The sequence below is a fragment of the Mustela erminea genome, chromosome 11 (assembly GCF_009829155.1).
Source record: "Mustela erminea isolate mMusErm1 chromosome 11, mMusErm1.Pri, whole genome shotgun sequence".
In the NCBI taxonomy this organism is placed as follows: domain Eukaryota; kingdom Metazoa; phylum Chordata; class Mammalia; order Carnivora; family Mustelidae; genus Mustela; species Mustela erminea.
Window position 1 is genome coordinate 18,917,326 of NC_045624.1, and position 16,901 is coordinate 18,934,226.

At 40.7% G+C, this 16,901-nt stretch overlaps 1 protein-coding gene across 3 annotated transcripts in view; it reads right to left on the reverse strand.

Annotated features, from left to right (window-relative positions):
* The window catches only part of EXOC4 (exocyst complex component 4), a 725,477-nt gene that overhangs the window by 358,542 nt on the left and 350,034 nt on the right, over positions 1-16,901 (reverse strand). The window contains exon 11 of one of the 3 annotated variants that reach the window (XM_032304529.1): positions 2,014-2,141. The exons of the other annotated variants lie outside the window; for them this stretch is intronic. Within the exon in view, the coding sequence (XP_032160420.1) occupies positions 2,102-2,141 (40 nt within the window). The 3' untranslated portion in view covers positions 2,014-2,101. Of the gene's footprint in view, positions 1-2,013; positions 2,142-16,901 lie in introns of those variants that run through there. 3 annotated transcript variants of the gene reach the window in all.

The window sequence follows — 16,901 nt, forward strand, 5'->3', positions numbered from 1 at the left end:
GCCCCGAGCACAGCATCTGATATATAACAATGCTCACGATTTTTGAAAGACTGAGTGATGAAACCTGAAAGAGCCTAGAATCTGGAAGCACGGCTGATGTTCTTCTGAGGTCTTATCTATACCTAAAGTCACCAGTAAAATGTATCAGGAAAGTGCAAATGCAAAAGTAAAATGTATAACAACAAAACAACAGCTTTCTAAGAGGACGAAAGAGTAAACTCAAGCCAGTACGTTCCATTGGAATACTCTCCTCAAGCAGTAAAGGAGGAAAACTAGAAACAAAATATACTGCGTGGGGCTTAGGAAAGTATTATGTTCCACAGGCGCTCAATCAACATTAGCTGATGCTTCCTAGCAGTGTCCGTAACTTATTTATCTACCCACTCGTGCTCTCAATGCCTCAATTTCCCTGTCTATAAAACAAACAAATATTTACTGCAAGATAAAACAGCAATCCATACTCTCTGAGGAGCCGGGAGGCTCACTTCATGGTACAGGAACATCTGGAAAGAGGCCGAGGATGGATAGCATGTCCATCACCGTCAGCATCACAACTGTGATTGTGGTGAGCGGGCAAGAGAGGCAACAGGCCCACTCTCCCGGCTCCGGGGTTCACTGTCGTGGGAGATGTGTCCCTTCCACACACCCACGCACTGCTCAGTTTCTTAGGGCAGGGCGGAAAAGATGAGAATTGACTGCTAAGGCAATAAAAGCGAATGTAGCTCGGTTCCTATTATTTGCATTAATAAAGATTTCCTTTTTTGATCTATGACAAATATTTCTGCCCACAAAGTATTTAGAAATTAAATTATTTACTAGTAAATTATTTACTAGCAAGACAGAATAGTTAAAAACAAAGCAAAGATAGAATAGTTAAAAACAAAGCAAACAAGGTACAGGTTGGGGCTTCGAACAGAGTTGGGAGAGGAGGAAAAAAAAAACGGTTTGATTAGAATCTTGACCGAATACCACAGGTTCCTAATCCATCAGTTTGTAAATTACTTGAGAACAGGGACCGTGACCATCACTCTTACATCCCTAGTGACTGGCACAGTGTCTGGAATACATTACGCATGGAGGAGAGGCTGAAGAAAGGAGAATGCATGAATACCCACGCCTTAGTGTTTCATCCAGTAATAATGAAAACATATCCAGCTATGTAAGGGCTGACACTAATGATTCAGTTGTTTGTAAAATGCTTTCAAGGAAAATTTAAAATGTTTCCACCCTCGTTAGCAGAAGCTTTAAAAGTAGCAGAAGAAGGGGGGAAAGCCCCCCAGCATCTGCATACTCTCTGTAACGTCCACCAGCTTCATGTAGGACATGGCTACCAAACTCTACAGCAGTCACCCCAATTCATTCTGGAGAAAAATCACTGCTTCCAACATAATACACTAAAACAAATTTATAAATGTTAATAAAATTTTTAAAAGGTCAGGTCACTCCTTCCTGTAACATATGTCAGGGGGAACCTAAAACATCTCAGTATCAGGTCATTGGCAGGACAGCTATGACATTAAAGAATGGAGAAAATGGAATTTTTTTTCTCTTTTAAAATTAGTTAACCAGCACATCTGTCTGCTTCCCCCTGGCTGCCTGGTATGCAGCAAGCACTGTAACAGGGGAAATTTACTGAAACTTACCATTAAATCAATATGGCCGAGCTCTCTATAAGGGGCTGTAAGAGTCATGCATGTGAGAAAGCTGAAGGGAACAAATGGACACTGAAAATAAATACAAAAATGTTTTTAAAAAGTAAAGGGAAAAAAAAAGTAAAAGGACTCTTCAAATTTCCAAATTTCACAGATCAGGCAGCAAAGCCAGGGTCTTGAAATTTGCCTTATAATCCTTTCTTCCTAGGTTAAAATTAGAGATAGCTCTCTTATTCAAAAATCTAGCATGAAAATGATAGACAAAAGTGAGAGTTCTGGCTGAATTATCAGAAATTACTTTGGAGGAAGGTAATAAAACTGGATTTATAGAAAAGAACCACACCAGCATTTTATTTAGTGACAAATGGAGATGCTATTTCTTCTTCTTCTTCTTTTTTTTTTTTCTTTTGGCTCATCCATGGAGATTCAGAGGGCAGGGAAATATGTTGTCAAATAATTCTGCTGGAGAGTAAAATGTGTTCTGAATATCTGAGAAGCAAACAGTGAAAATACAGTCTGTGTAGGTCATACTGACATTCTGAATAGATTAGAAATAATAAATAAGTATATTTATATGTATATGAAATATATATATAAAAGATACATTTACTATAAAATCTGGTGTCTCCAAGAGCTGACCATAAATCCATACATAACCCAATTACCTAAATTTATAGAATATACTAGGAAGATTGCTTTGAAAGTCTTAGAACACTTCAGTTTTATAACTGAAAGGAGTCTTAGAGATCAACTTGGTTAGTAGGGGCATCTGGGTGGCTCAGTGGGTTAAAGCCTCTGCTTTTGGCTCAGGTCATGATCTCAGGATCTCTGCTCGGCAGGGAGCCTGCTTCCCTTCCTCTCTCTCTCTGCCTGCCTCTCTGCCTACTTGTGATCTCTCTGTCAAATAAATAAATAAAATCTTTAAAAAAATGTTTATGGTATTTATAAGGCATATTTATACATTTGTATTTGATCCTCATAACCATCACGGGCAATACAGGAAGTTAACTGATTGATCCAAGACTCCCCAGCTGTCCAAGGGGAAAAGCACGTCTAGGTAAACAAACTCTTCACTAAATTAAGAATGGGAAAGGAATCCACGGGAAACAGTCACTATAATAAAGGTGTAAGTGCCTATAAGTAAAAATAACAGGCAACTAAAAGAATCACTTTTACAACCTGCATGACAATACACTTACCACAGAAACGGAAACAAATGAACATTCCAGGTTGCTACTGAAGATAAAGAGGACAGCACTGCTATTTAATACAGCAGAGTCCCCCATCACTGTACAATGTCAATGGCGTAAGTATCTTTTACAGTCAGAATGCATGTGCTTACAGAAAGGAAAGGAAAAACAGAGATACCATGAAAATCACCTTGAACTTGGCCTGCGGGCTGTTTCTTTGCGTTTTTGTATGTGGTTCTGTTTTGTCTTTTTTCATTACCATTATCTAAAGAAGGAAAAATCCCCACCTTGCATGGCAGCCGAGCCCACAGAGACCCATTTTGTCACAGGCCATTAGTGTTCATCATTACATAGCTTAATGCAGTTGTCTGTTCCCTTTAGTGAACTCTGCATAGATTTATCTTCAGCTAATGCTGCAGAGGCTAAGGGAAACTACAAAGGTCTCTGGGTTTGTTTGCCTTTATGGGAAGCATTTTTAAATCATTCTGGGCCAAAGGACCCTACAGAGTTGGAGAAGGTAATATGTGCTTCTCCCTTCATACTGGCTCTAACAGGCAATGTTCACTCACAGGGAAAACGATCTGGGCACACTCAGAGGCACCTTTGTTCTGTGGTGGAGAGCTCTTATCTTGGCTCTGCAGTTCAGAAATCTAGAGAAGGGTTTTTTGCACAGACACACATATACGTGCATATCCTGAACTTCACAACCCTATCTGAGACTCTGGAACTTCACTCACTCACTCAACAAACATATATTGAAGGTCTCCTTGTCTGGTACCATTCTAAGTAATAGGGAAAAAACAGTGAACCAAACAGACAAAAGTCCCTACCCTTATGCAACTTATACTCTTAGTGGGTAAGTGGGGACAGTCAGATAAGACCGACACAAGATCAAGTATGCAAATGGTGACCAGGGAAACGGGGCGACAGGGACAGGCATATTACAAGTCTAAACGGGACAGCCACCAAAAGCTTTATTAGGACAGTAATACGTGAGAAGCGCCTTAAAAGCGTTAAGGTAGTGACTCACAGGGGTGGCTGGTGGAAGAACACTAGTGTTACTCAAAGGTTCAAGAAGTTCAAGGAGAACAGTATGGTTGGAACAAAGTGATCTACAGAGAGGGCTGCAGAAAATGCACTGAGCAGCAACTGGTAGGGGCAGATCACATAGGGCCTTCTAAGTCACTGGGAAAAACTCTGGTTTTTCCTCTGCGTGAATTGTTACCAGAGAATTTTGAGCCCCGAAGTTTATATGACGTAACTTAACACTGACACAGGATCGCTATGGCTAAAAAAGAGGAGAGCAAGAGATCAAGCTTGAGACTAGTTAGGAGCCTAATTCAATTATCCAGGAAGGAATGATGGCGGCAGAGAGCAGGAAAGTAACTATAAAGGTGGTGAACAATGCTTCGCTTCCGGGGTTTACTTACGGAAAAGTCCAAAGGATGTGCTGACGGACTGTATCGGGGGTGTGAGAAGAAGGGCAGATTTCTAGGCTTTTGGTCCGAGCAACTGGGTCCACGGTGCTGCTTTCTGTTGAGGTGGGGAACTCTGTAAAAGGTGGCAGTTGGTGATAGATGGTGCGGAGCACTGGGATCTCGGTTTTGGACATTTTGAATGTGAGAGTCCCATGTGACAAAGCAGCGGATGTGTCAGGTAAACCAAAAGACCTAGGCTTTCCGGCTGGAGACCGCAGCGGCAGTCCGGGCGGGAGACAGGAATTTGGCAGTCATCTGCTTGAGGTGGGTTTTAAAGTCCTAAGACAGGCTGAGCCCACCGGGAAGGTGAAGGTGGCTGAGAACCAAATCCTGGGCACTCCAGACCGAGAGGTCAGGGCGGTGCGGGGGACACTCACGAGGATGGAAGTGAGCAGAGTGCGTTATCCTGGGGGTCAAGTGACGAGACGCTCTGAGTAGGAGAGGACAGAAGCCGTCCCCCGTACTGTAGTTTTAATGACGCATAGAAGGGGTCGGTCACAAGAATGGGACACTCTGTGCTGACTAGCAGGAAAAGGGAAGACCGGGAGAGAATGCGCAGAAAGGGAAGCTGGGGGTTATACCTGTTCTCTGCCATCCCTTTCTCTGTTCCAATTTCTCCAGTGAGGGAAAAACAAGAGGAAATTAGCCTTATTCCCTACACGTGTTATAGTTATGAAAACTGACCAAGCCTGTCCCATGTTTTGAGGTCTTGGGAAAAAAGCACAGGAATACTTACTCCCAGCAGAGCCCACGACTAACATGGATTCCGCCACCTGTTGCCATCTGTCTGCTACTGCTCTGACTGCATCTTCTCAGGGCAGACAAAGACATTCTGATATTCTTCTGCTGTTCTCAGCAGAGCAGACACTCAGCTACTACCAACCCCCTCCCCACCAAAACTTTTTCTTATATATGGACTTACTTATGTATTTTGAAGGTGAAAAGGAATGGGACAAAGAAAGGGAGTGTCAAGTAGGCTCTCATTTGCTAGAAACTGTGCAGAACTATTATCGTCAACAAAGTAATGCTCTTGAATGTGACATCCAAGGATAATGATTGGGTCAACAAGTCCGAAGCTGCAAAAATGAACGACATATTGAGGTATGATTAAATACCGCACTCAAAATTGCTCCACTCCAAGCTCCCGGAGACACAGAATCGCTCTATCTAATAATTTCTCCTCTTCTTGATTTCTCGGCAGCTTTTAATAACTCTCTCCTCCTCTAAACCCTCTTGCATCGTTTCCGTAACCGGCTTTACTTGTCCTTTGCTGTCTCATCACTTCCCTCGTCCTCTTTACGTGGCGGGTTCCAAGATTAAATTGACCGCAGCTTTCAATTCTATTCAAGGCTTAAAAATCCCCTCTATGCATAAAATACAGGGATTAAGAGCTCGGATTTAAACATCATCAAGATTTCCACTGAAATCTCACTGTAACACTTACTAGTTGTGTGACCTACGGCAAACTAGAAAAATCTTTTCTGCACCAGTTTCCTCATCTGTACCATTGCCCCATATCCTCATGGATATTAATGCTATCTGCTTTATGGAGTTCTGCGAAGGTTTAATGAACTAATCCACGCAAGGCTCAACATCAAGACTGGCATGTATTAAGCATGCAAAAAATATTGACTATTAGTGTGATTCCCAAATATAAATTCCTAGCTCTGGCCTCTCTTTATTCCAAGGGCACTTTCTCCTGCCTACTAGAATTAGTCATTTGAATCCCTCAAACTCTCTGTGAACTCAAAACAAAATAATTTAGTATATGTGGATTAAAGAAAATCTACTGTTGAACCATTAGTAAGTCAATTACAGCAAATCATTCAATAAATGTTAGCCTAAGAGAGTAATGAATAAAATGGCATTTCAGTATTGGAAAAATAACTTGAAATAAAGACAGTGTCTAGAAAGTATTTAGCCTATGCCTCCTGCAATGCTGTCCTGTCCCACATTTTTTGCCTTACCGGGCTGCATCTGGTCCAGTTTCATTCTTACAAGTTTTACTAATAAAAACAGTATGTTTAAAAAAAAAAACCAAACACAGTATGTTTATTCCATCAATCATCTTTGCCCACCCTAGACAAAAGTTACTGGTCTAGGAAATGTCTTAGGAACTTTAGAACCCCATGATTCTAAGGCATTTTTCTCTTTAAAAACAATACCCAATAACACAAAACAAAAAAACCCCTCTTATTATTAATGTATTTCCAGTAACAAATTGCTTCCATTTCAAATATTGTATCCTGGGGTGCCTGGATGGCTCAGTCAGTTAAGCAGTCAACTCTTGATTATGGCTCAAGTCATAACCTCAGGGTTGTGGGATCGAGCCCCACGTCAGGCTCTGCGCTCAGCAGGACGTCTGCTTGAGATCCCTTTCTCCCTTTCCCTCCGCACCCACCTCCACTTGTGCATGCTCTCTCTCAAATAGATAAATAAAATCTTTAAAAAATGTATTTTATTCTATTATCCTAAGGTTGTTAGGGAGGTAGTACTAAGAACACGGAGTACCCACTCACAGTGGTCCTGTCTCACTTACGAACGCACTCAGAGGCACGTTCTCACACCACACTCCCGCTGGATACGTCGCTCACTGCTTCTTTTTAACGGGATACTCTATTTGCTGTCAAGACCTAAATTGGCCAATAATCTTTTCTGAAATATAGATTCTCACTGCCATCACACTTCTTTTATTTCACAAATATATAGCCCTTCACCATAAACACTTGATAAAATATAACCACGGGGCCCATCAAATGTGTCTTTTACCATATCTGTGTGCACTTCCTATATTCTCCATAGCTATAAACTTTTCACTTTGAAGAAGGAGATGGATTATCATGGTTTAGAGGTAGTCACTCAAATGCACAGATTTCCTCCTGAATTGCTCCGTGACCACACGCAGTAAGATGTGTATATGGTTCACGGTAATTTTGTGCTTCTTTCCCTCCAATGGCAGGTTTTTTTTTTTTTTTAAATTCAAGAAGAGTTGACATACAATATCTTATTAGTTTCAGGTGTTCAACAGAGTGCTGTGACAATTTTATGCATTACACAGTGCTCCCCCCAGTACGTGAGGTCCCCATCGGTCACCACATAAAGGTAGTACTATTGACTATATTCTCTATGCTCTACTTTTCATCCCCATGACTTACTTGATAACTGGAAGCGTGCACCTCTCAAAGTGGGACTTACCAGAGCCTTACCCTTGGAATACACAGCTGCTCGGGGAGCAACAGAGACCCAGAAAAGCACGTGAGTAGGGCGCGCTCACGCCCTCGCTCCCCTCCGTTTCAGCTATCTCTACCGCTCTTCCCCTCCACCCCCGGCCCCCGTGAAAAAGCCCCGGCTGGCTTGAGCGGTGTGCTGGTGAGCACGCTGGAAGTCCGACAAATAGAGGAGTTCAAATTTTAAATTCACTGTATGGTATCGTGTTCAGTGACCTTGAGCAAATAATTTTAATCTCTTTCGCAGATTCCTGATTTTCGAAATTAAATGACTGTTCTGAAAATGAGGAGAAGTCAAGACGTGAAAAGTCAGTGGTACACAACAAGCACTTAATAAATAGCCGTTCCCGGGCACAGCCTGGCACAGCTTCCCTTTCCACTAAACCTGCACTCCATTTTAATGACATGTTTGGTGTGTAGCCCCACAGAATCGAAGTGGCATTGGGCCTCTCCATCAAGTAATCAGAAAAAAAAAAAAAAAGAAGTTAAGAGAAGAATGGTGGGGGGAGAAGAAAGGAAAACTCTAAATTGCACTCAAAGGTTTCACACTCTTCAGACTGGATGCTTTTAAAATTTGCAGGGTTCCACTAGGCTCATTCAGTGGAGCGTATGTACTTTCCCGTGGCTTACAGAGATCAGCATAAAACAAACCCACCAGCCATTTGAGAGCTGCCTGCCTGCTAGCAAGGGGCCTTTCACATGATGCTGCAGAAATGGGACCTCAGAGGGACGGGCATCTTTATCAGCATTCTCTCTCCCCTTCCATTTGTTCTTTTTAAAAATTACTGCAGTCGACACAGGCAGCTGTCTCTCTACGCCTCCACATTTCCCTTCACCCGAGCTCCCAGACAACAGTTTTCCCATCCTCACCTCTGCCTGGAAAATACTCAATAAAGAAATGAGTGGAAACAAATTAGTCATTCTGCAGTCTATTGATTAAGCCCCATTAAATCAGGGTCACACTGGGTGCGCTTTGGGGGAAGGGAAGCAATCAATCCAAGGCTGCAAAAAAAAAAAAAAAATTAATGGAAACACGCTCAGAAGTTTCAGTCCTTTTTACCTTGTTATTAACATTCAGGCGGTAAGTCCTGAGCACATGGCTCAAGGGCCCTAACAAACCCTACAACCAGGGAAGGGAAAGCGCATTATTAACTCCATACACCGAAGGCTGGTGGCAGGCGGGTGCGAGCTTCGGCTTCCAGAGTTGTAGAGAAATGGATGCTAGTAAAAGAAGATGTCCAGAGTGGAAGACAGTTCAGTCAGATTTTACTTATCTCTGGGTAAATCTATGTCCTCGAAAGCTGCTAAAAAAGTAAATTGCCTCTTCCTCTGTCTGAACTAAAGCAAGGAGCGTTTTTCAGAATCCCAAGTGACACACAAAGCTTATGTAACAGCAAGAGTAAGAAGGTGACTGGTGGCCTTTCTGATGCACAGCACAAGAGAAGTCACTGAGACCATGTGATCCTACAGGTTGCCAAACTCCGTGTGTTGAGGAGCCTCCTAGAGAACCTGTTTAAAATGCTGATCCCTTGGGGCGCCTGGGTGGCTCAGTGGGTTAAAGCCTTTGCCTTTGGCTCAGGTCATGATCCTGGGATCCTGGGATCGAGCCCTATATCGGGCTCTCTGCCCCGTTGGGAGCCTGCTTCCTCCTCTTTCTCTCTGCCTGCCTCTCTGCCTACTTGTGATCTCTGTCAAATAAATAAATAAAATAAAATGCTGATCCCGTATACTGTGGCCAGAGTTCTGACCCACCAGATCCAAAGTAAGGACCGCGAAGCCACCTTTTTAATAAATTCTTTTGCTGATAATTTAATACAGGTGGTTCTTGGAACACACTTTCACAAACACTGTAAAAGGATAAGACAGAACCAAAATAAGCAATAATTTTGATTTGTGGGGGGAAAAGGAGAGAGAGATTCAAGTGGCAAAACCAGTCTTTCCTCCCGGCAACCAGGCTCGACGACAAGGCCCTTTGCGCATCCTCAGTAGACATCCACTTTGGGAATACGTGAGTGAGTGTCCTTATTTACTGAGGACCTATGTAATCTTCAACAGCTCTAGGAAATTGCTACTACGACTGTATCCTCATGAGCAAGATAAAGAAACCAAGAGGAAACAACTTGCCCAGTGTAACACAAGCAAAATATCGTGCAGCTATGTCCACGCTACCCAACAGTCTACCTGCTCCTGTCCACTTCGGATAGTCCACTGCAAATGGTCTGAAGGTATTTTTCCTAAGAGAGGACACCACAGCGGCTTCTGTCCTGGAGAAATAAGCCCCAAATAATGGTATTTTCTCCCCTTTACCACAAAAACAGCTTCCCTCAATTCTGGAACTCCTTACCTGAACACAGGATAGGAATTTTTAACCTGCTAGAATTCGGTGAGACCCTAAAAATATATTGGGGAGGAGGCGGCCCATAAACACCTGGTTGGGCTTTCAAGCCAAAGTCAAGGAAGAGCAAGGGCTTAGTGACCACACAAGTTCATACCAGCATAATCTGGCGCTGGTAATAGGGAATCGCTGAATTTGATAGTCAAGGTCTTAGGCTCTCCTAAGTACTCACACTTATATGTGGCTCGCTCTCTCTCTCTCTCTCTGTCTCTCTCTCTTCCTTCCACCCCTATGCCTTACTGCCTTTGCATAGGACAAATTCTCTGATAGGAAAATTCCTCCCCCACTTCTAAGTATAATTCACACCCTGCAGGTCTTAGCATAGACATTTGTTACATTATTATATTATAGTATAAAATACTTATAGCATAGTATAATAATATTAATATATATATAATATAATAAAGGCTGTCTCTACTGTATTCTCCTATTCTTTGTGGCTCTTACCTGCTTTCTTTGGGAATGCTTATCCTCCCCGCTAGCCTACAAACACGAGGGCTGGGAGTGTTACTCCCTACTGGCTTGCAAAGGACCAGACACATGGATTGGTCTCCCTGTAGCAATACAAGGTGGCTAAAAGCAAAGACCATAACTTGATTTCTCCTGAAAGCACAGATCAAGGCAGACCATTGAAAGATGAATAAAGGGAACCCACAGCTCTTGGTTCTAAATTTTTCCATGCAGCCTCAGTGACCAGTTCCATTATCTTCTAACACGGATTCCACATTCAACCAAGACAGGATCCACACTGATTTGTAAAACAGTATTACCGCTCTTGTTAGATGAGAAACTCAAAAACACACTTTTCCAAAATAATATGCTCAGAAAATTGAAGGCCATTTTTACTTAAACCTTTTTTAAGTTGTTTTTTTTTTTTTGGTGTTTTTGTTTTGTTTTGTTTTGTTGTTATTTTTTTACTTTTACTCTACTTAACCTTTTTTAGTATAAACTAAAAGTCCATGTTTATACTAAAAGTCTATCAACCCTCTTTAGTTAAAGTATATTTTTAAATGTGGAGCATCACTGAAATTCAATTCTGTCGAGGCAGTTGGGATAGGTTAACAGAACTTCCAAAGACGTTTGAGATCCATGCTTAAAAAAAAAAATGCTCTTACTGAACAAACTCTATTCTCAGTAACAAAACCCTAAGAACTTAACAGCTATGAGCGGCAGTCTCTCGTTGGCGGTGAATGTTAACCACGAGCAAAGAGAAACTGAGGTCCTTGATTCTTTTTTGCCGGACTTCATTAGGTTAAAAGGAAATGATCGTCCTGTAGGTGGCATGACTTTTTTCTTTCTGTTTTTCTTTTTCAAACCCTGCCTCAGTTCCCACAAGAGATACCATTTTATCTTACTACACTCACAACAACAATAAACCAAACATCTGCCACTCTCCATGATCTCTCTGGCTGTCTTATCTTCACAAGATATGTTAGATTAGATGAACACATTTTTTCCCTAAGTGTTATTTATTCTTTGAAACGCTCTTCTGAATTCTTCTCAGGCCCCCAGATCAGATATTTCTCCCTGCTCTCGGGAGTTCATTCTTAATTCTAAACGTCAAAAATAAAATATATGCAAATATCATACAAAACGTTGAAAGAAGTCACTACAGAGCTGGACTACATCATGTCACGGTATTGTAGTTGGTGTGACCTTCCTGTGCCATGTCCTGTACAGATTCAATCCGTTTAAGTCACTGCAATTCTTGTTTTCTGGGGGGTCTGTTTCTGCTAAAGATGGAACGTTTTCATCCAAGTAACTGCCTACCTCTTTTTTCTGTTAGGGTTCACCACAGTGCTCACTTAGTGTTAATTTGTTTAATGTAAATGTGTCTGTGATGGGTAATTTTATCTGTATTCTGCTGCCACTTCATTTGTAACATTACTCTAATTAATGGGTCATTCATCATTTTACTAGAGCTGTTTTATATTTGAGGGGCTACAGTTACCTTCATAGTAGTTTCAGAATTGGAAAATAATTCTCGCTACTCCGGTCACATACTTCGGATATGTGACAAGACGAAATTCATTTTCCATTTCTCCCTATCGCCAATTTTGCTAATGTCTGTTTATTAATATGAAAGTCCCCCCAAATGACAGTTTTGCTTTTAGAGCTTAAAATTCAGCCCTTAATTATTTATTAAGTCTAAGCAATCTTTCCCTGAGTCCTTCTATACTAAAAATACAATGCTTGGAGCAATATATCCCATTATTTTATTGTGAATGAGCCCTGAGCAACAGGAAAGGGAAAGAAAGAGAGGTGCTCAGGCCAGGCCTGAGGTAAGGGGGCAGGGACAGACATTCCACACAGCCCTTCCCTTCAGTTTGCTCTACCTCTGACCAGCAGCCTCCAAATATTAAGTCCTCCGGGACTGTCTAAAAATGGCGATCCATTCAACTATCCATTTTTAGTTTCTATGACAACAATCTCTATGAAACATCATTTATCAGGACCTTCCTGTTTCAAGTACAGGCTTAAGTAATCTATGTACATTGGCTCGTCTTCTAACAATCCCAACAAAGTCCCTGGTATTAATTAGTCTCATTCTACAGATGAAGAAACTGAGACCGCTGTTAGTTCAGTGGTTAAAATGGGAATGGAGTCCACATTGGTTAGACTCTGACACCTGAATGTTGATAGCATTTCTTCAGGGCTAAACTACCTTCCTCAGAGCTCTCAGCAACCTAATGAATTTAAGGCACTCCTTTAAATTCCCAAGGCATATTCTTTCATGCAGAATTGATTGTTATAAATCCTTATTCACGCATGCATAGAACCAGTCCTGGAATGACAGGGAGGGCCAGTACACTAGCCGATTTCTTATTACGGAAAAGCTCCATGTATTAGAAACCCTGTAAGTCCCAAACAGGGAAAATACATGATATCTAGGAAGAAACTCATTTCTTCCCATGACTGCCTGTATCTTTCCCAACAAAATTTCTTTATTATAATTAGACTTCCTCACCTCCTATTCCTCCAACCCTGAATTCTCTGCTGTCCTGGGCACTCTCGTACCACACACATATAAAGACGAAGAGCTATGGACAGAGAGCATACCATTCTCACATAGTTCTCTTGTTCTCACTTCAATTTCTGCTGTGCAGCTCAGAAACAGAAGTTGTTTGGTAAATGGCAACAAGAAGGTTCATAAAAATCAGGCTTCCTCATTCTTATCGGTCCAAAGAGAGGAAACAGAGTTACACGGGGAAGAAAATGCAGGCTATACAGGGAAAAGTATTTGCTAAGCTTTAGAATGTTTACAAGGAATAAAAGGATGTTTGCAGAGCTGAAGACCCAGAGGAAAAAAAAGGACTAGAGAAGGTACTTACCCTGTTAACCTGCCAGAAAGAGGTGAAAGTTCTAAGATGTAAACATGTTGCTACTGAAGGCATTCAGAACACGTCTCCCTAAAATGTGCCACTTTCACAATGTGGACTATTTTGAGCCAAATGTAATCAAGACCCAGCAGATTCAAGAAAAACTTTTATCTCTCCCTTAAACTATTTAAAAGAATTTAGGTGGAGGGCCTTGACCAGAAACAGAACTGTTACCAAGAGCTAACCTTTTACCTGGCCTATGTGTAGAGCGTAATAAACATCTAACTACCAAACAACTGCTCTTACCTGCGACTCACTATCCTTCCCCTCTGAAACCCTGAACACCTTCCTTAGCTCAAGATGGCATATAAGCCTCAACTGCCCAGCTTTCCCTTAGGTCTTATATTCATGTGGGGTCCCGCATGTATGTAACTAAATATTTCTCCAGTAATCTGTCTTGTCTTAATTTATTAGGCCAGCTAAACAGCCTGGAAGGATAGAGGGAAATTTCTTCCTCCCCAACACTGTGTGTGAGAGCAAATGCAAAGTAGTGCAAAAATAGTACAATACAGCTTTGCATACGCTTCAAATATTACTTTGAGATATTCTTTTTTAAATAAAAAGATGTCTTGATACAGTGGGTATTTTTAGCTGTAACAGGCAAATACATTGAGAACTATTTCATGATAGTAAAGTGCAGAGGTTTGCCTTGGTCTTTAGGGAAAACAAAACAAAAAAAACTTCTGAAAGTTGAGTTATGGTTTTGGATTCCAAGCCAATTCAATGTAACAGAAAATATAATATCTACCTACAAACACAAAAATTATGAACACTAATAATGTTTTCCTTCCCTTCTGAAGTTTCATTAGAACACACCCTCAGGCCCATCAAAATCTACAGGAAAATGCTACATATGGAAGTAAATATAGAAGTTCAGGTCTCAAAACCCTTAAAGGACACAATTTCACTTACTCACTAATGTTGCTCTCTTCCTAGAATTTTCCCTAATTAGAAAACAGGAAGTATTGCCATTGTTATTGATAGTTTTGAATTCCTATAATTTCTTTGTTCTGGAGATTTTTACTCTGTTTTTCTTCTTTTCTACCAGGAAAAGGTAGTGTTAACATTTAAGTCCAAAAGGGGTCTACTTTAATACAGTGTCTGGCCTATGAATTTTTAGGATACTGTTACAAAAGCATTAAAGCTATCTTCATTTTTAAGTCTCTAAGTAAAAAATGAGCATTAGGAATGAGAGTTTGGAGAATGGAAAAGTCAAAATTCCTAGAAGAGTGAAAACAGTCATTTGCTCTGAGGCTGACTAACCCAGGTAGCCACGCAAGGCCCCTGGTCCTGGGAATGCTGCTAGTCCTCAGCCGCCCGGCTGTATCCTCTTCTCTTACCCACTAGGTAGGTCTCTTCCTTGAACCGAGACTCATTCTTTCCCCCACTGTTCCTCCTTCTCTCTGGATCCATGTCCCTCCTCCCTTTTTTCTTTACTTGGCTTCCTTCCGCCATTCGCCACTCCTTCTTTTTGCTTGAGTCTCTCCGTTAGGTGGCTTAGTGTGGAACCAGGATGTTTTAACCATTTTTGTGCTTAATAAATAAAGCACTGAAATCTCTCTATTATGTTAAGAAATGAAATATCTTCTATTTCTCTAAAAACATTAAAAGAAAAGAGAAAGGAAAACGTTTTACCAGTGTGTGGCCTTCAACTTATGTTTGGATAATCAAGAGGGAAAGCGCTCTTCCCCATCCTCCTACTTATTTTCATTGAAAAGATACTGTGCCTCTAAAGTGGTTTGTGACAGTAATCACAACTCACATTTTTTCATAGATCAATTTTTAAAAATACAAGCTCATATCATAAGCACTTATATGCTGGTAGCTTTTCATCTGCAGTGAGAATATCACAGGAAAAATGGCAGTTAGAAGCCATCAACATCATAGCCAAATTACCTGGAAAAGGAAATCAACCAGCTTTTCTGTTTATCTCTAAGCTAATAATGAGGATCAATCTACAAGCACTACCTGCCTCCTAGAAGTTTGGAGTTACACAGTGAGGTCCTTGTGTGCAATTCTGATATCAGAAAGAAGTCCTCAGAGTAATATTTAAAATCACCCTATTCAATGAACAAGCAATCTGTATCTTCATATTACGGTTTAATGCTATGAGGCTAATTCATACTATAAGTGATCCAAAGCCTATTTCTACTAGAGTCAACAACCCTTTTCTTATGATAATGCAATAATTTTTCAGACTAATGAATCATGATGTTTTCCTGAAAATGTTCAATTCAAAATAAATACAGGCTCTGTAGTGCTGAAAGATTTATGGGTGGTTTTTTTTTTTCCATTTTGTTTTGATTTTTAATTTTTGGAAAATGTATCATCCTTTTCCTCTAGATTTATTCAAGTTTGAATGAAAAGTTCCTGCTTCAGTTTAGAGTTTTGATCTTCTTGGCTATGATGTCTTCCTCGGCCTAGACTCTAATGAGAGATTAAATCTCTATGCTCATTGTCAATCTTCTACATCGAATGCTGGGAGGGAGAAGAAAGCAACTTTTTATTACAGAACTGTGAGGCCTCTCTTTGGGGAGAAAAAGAAGGAAATGTGGTGTAACATTTCTTTTGGCTTTTCTTCTCACGTGGGGAGAATATGTACTTTGTATATATTCAAAGAACCTTTTATGGTCATGATAATTAAATCAGTAAAGAAACTCTATTCCCTCTTTTTTTCTTTCTTTATACAAGAAATGTCTACTCCAGGGACGCCTGGGTGGCTCAGTTGGTTAAGCAGCTGCCTTCGGCTCAGGTCATGATCCCAGCGTCCTGGGATCGAGTCCCGCATCGGGCCCCTTGCTCCGCAGGGAGCCTGCTTCTCCCTCTGACTCTGCCTTCCACTCTGTCTGCCTGTGCTCGCTCTCGCTCGCTCTCTCTCTGACAAATAAATAAATAAAATCTTTAAAAAAAAAAAAAAAAAAAAAAAAAAAAAGAAATGTCTACTCCAGAAATGAAACTGACCAATCACAGAAGAAATCTTTATTTATAAACCCAATTGTACCTAGTTAATCCCCCCAAAAGTGACTATCTAGCAAGGTAGTTATTGATTGTATCTTAGAATAAGAATACTAACTCCCAATTTGGGCTTCAGCACTTGATGAGAAGTCAGTCAGAATTCTTAGCATAAAGTCTTAACATATGATACATTTCCCTGTTCCAGGGTGTAATGACTGTGGTAAAGGACCTTGAAATGGCCACTCCATTAGTTTTAAGTGGCACTAATTAGGATTTATAATTTAGATTCTATTTAATACACAGAAACAAATACAGAGTGTGTGAAGTTTTGGCTCTTACTATAAGAAAATACCAATTTGAAGATTAAAAATAAGATTAAGTAGTCTTAAAGGGCACAATTTTCATTCTAGAAAGGAAATAAGCAACCTCAAGTTGCTGCCAGTGGGAGGAACAACTGAGTTTAAAGCTCCATTTCACAAATTAAATTCTGGCTGCATTTTTTAACACCAAGACTTTTTTTTCCCCCCTCCACAGTGCCAAAAATACATTCCAGAGCCAATGTTCTCAAGTGAAAACATACAGTATTTAGACAAGCAGTAATTTGCTAGTAATGTTTCCACATAA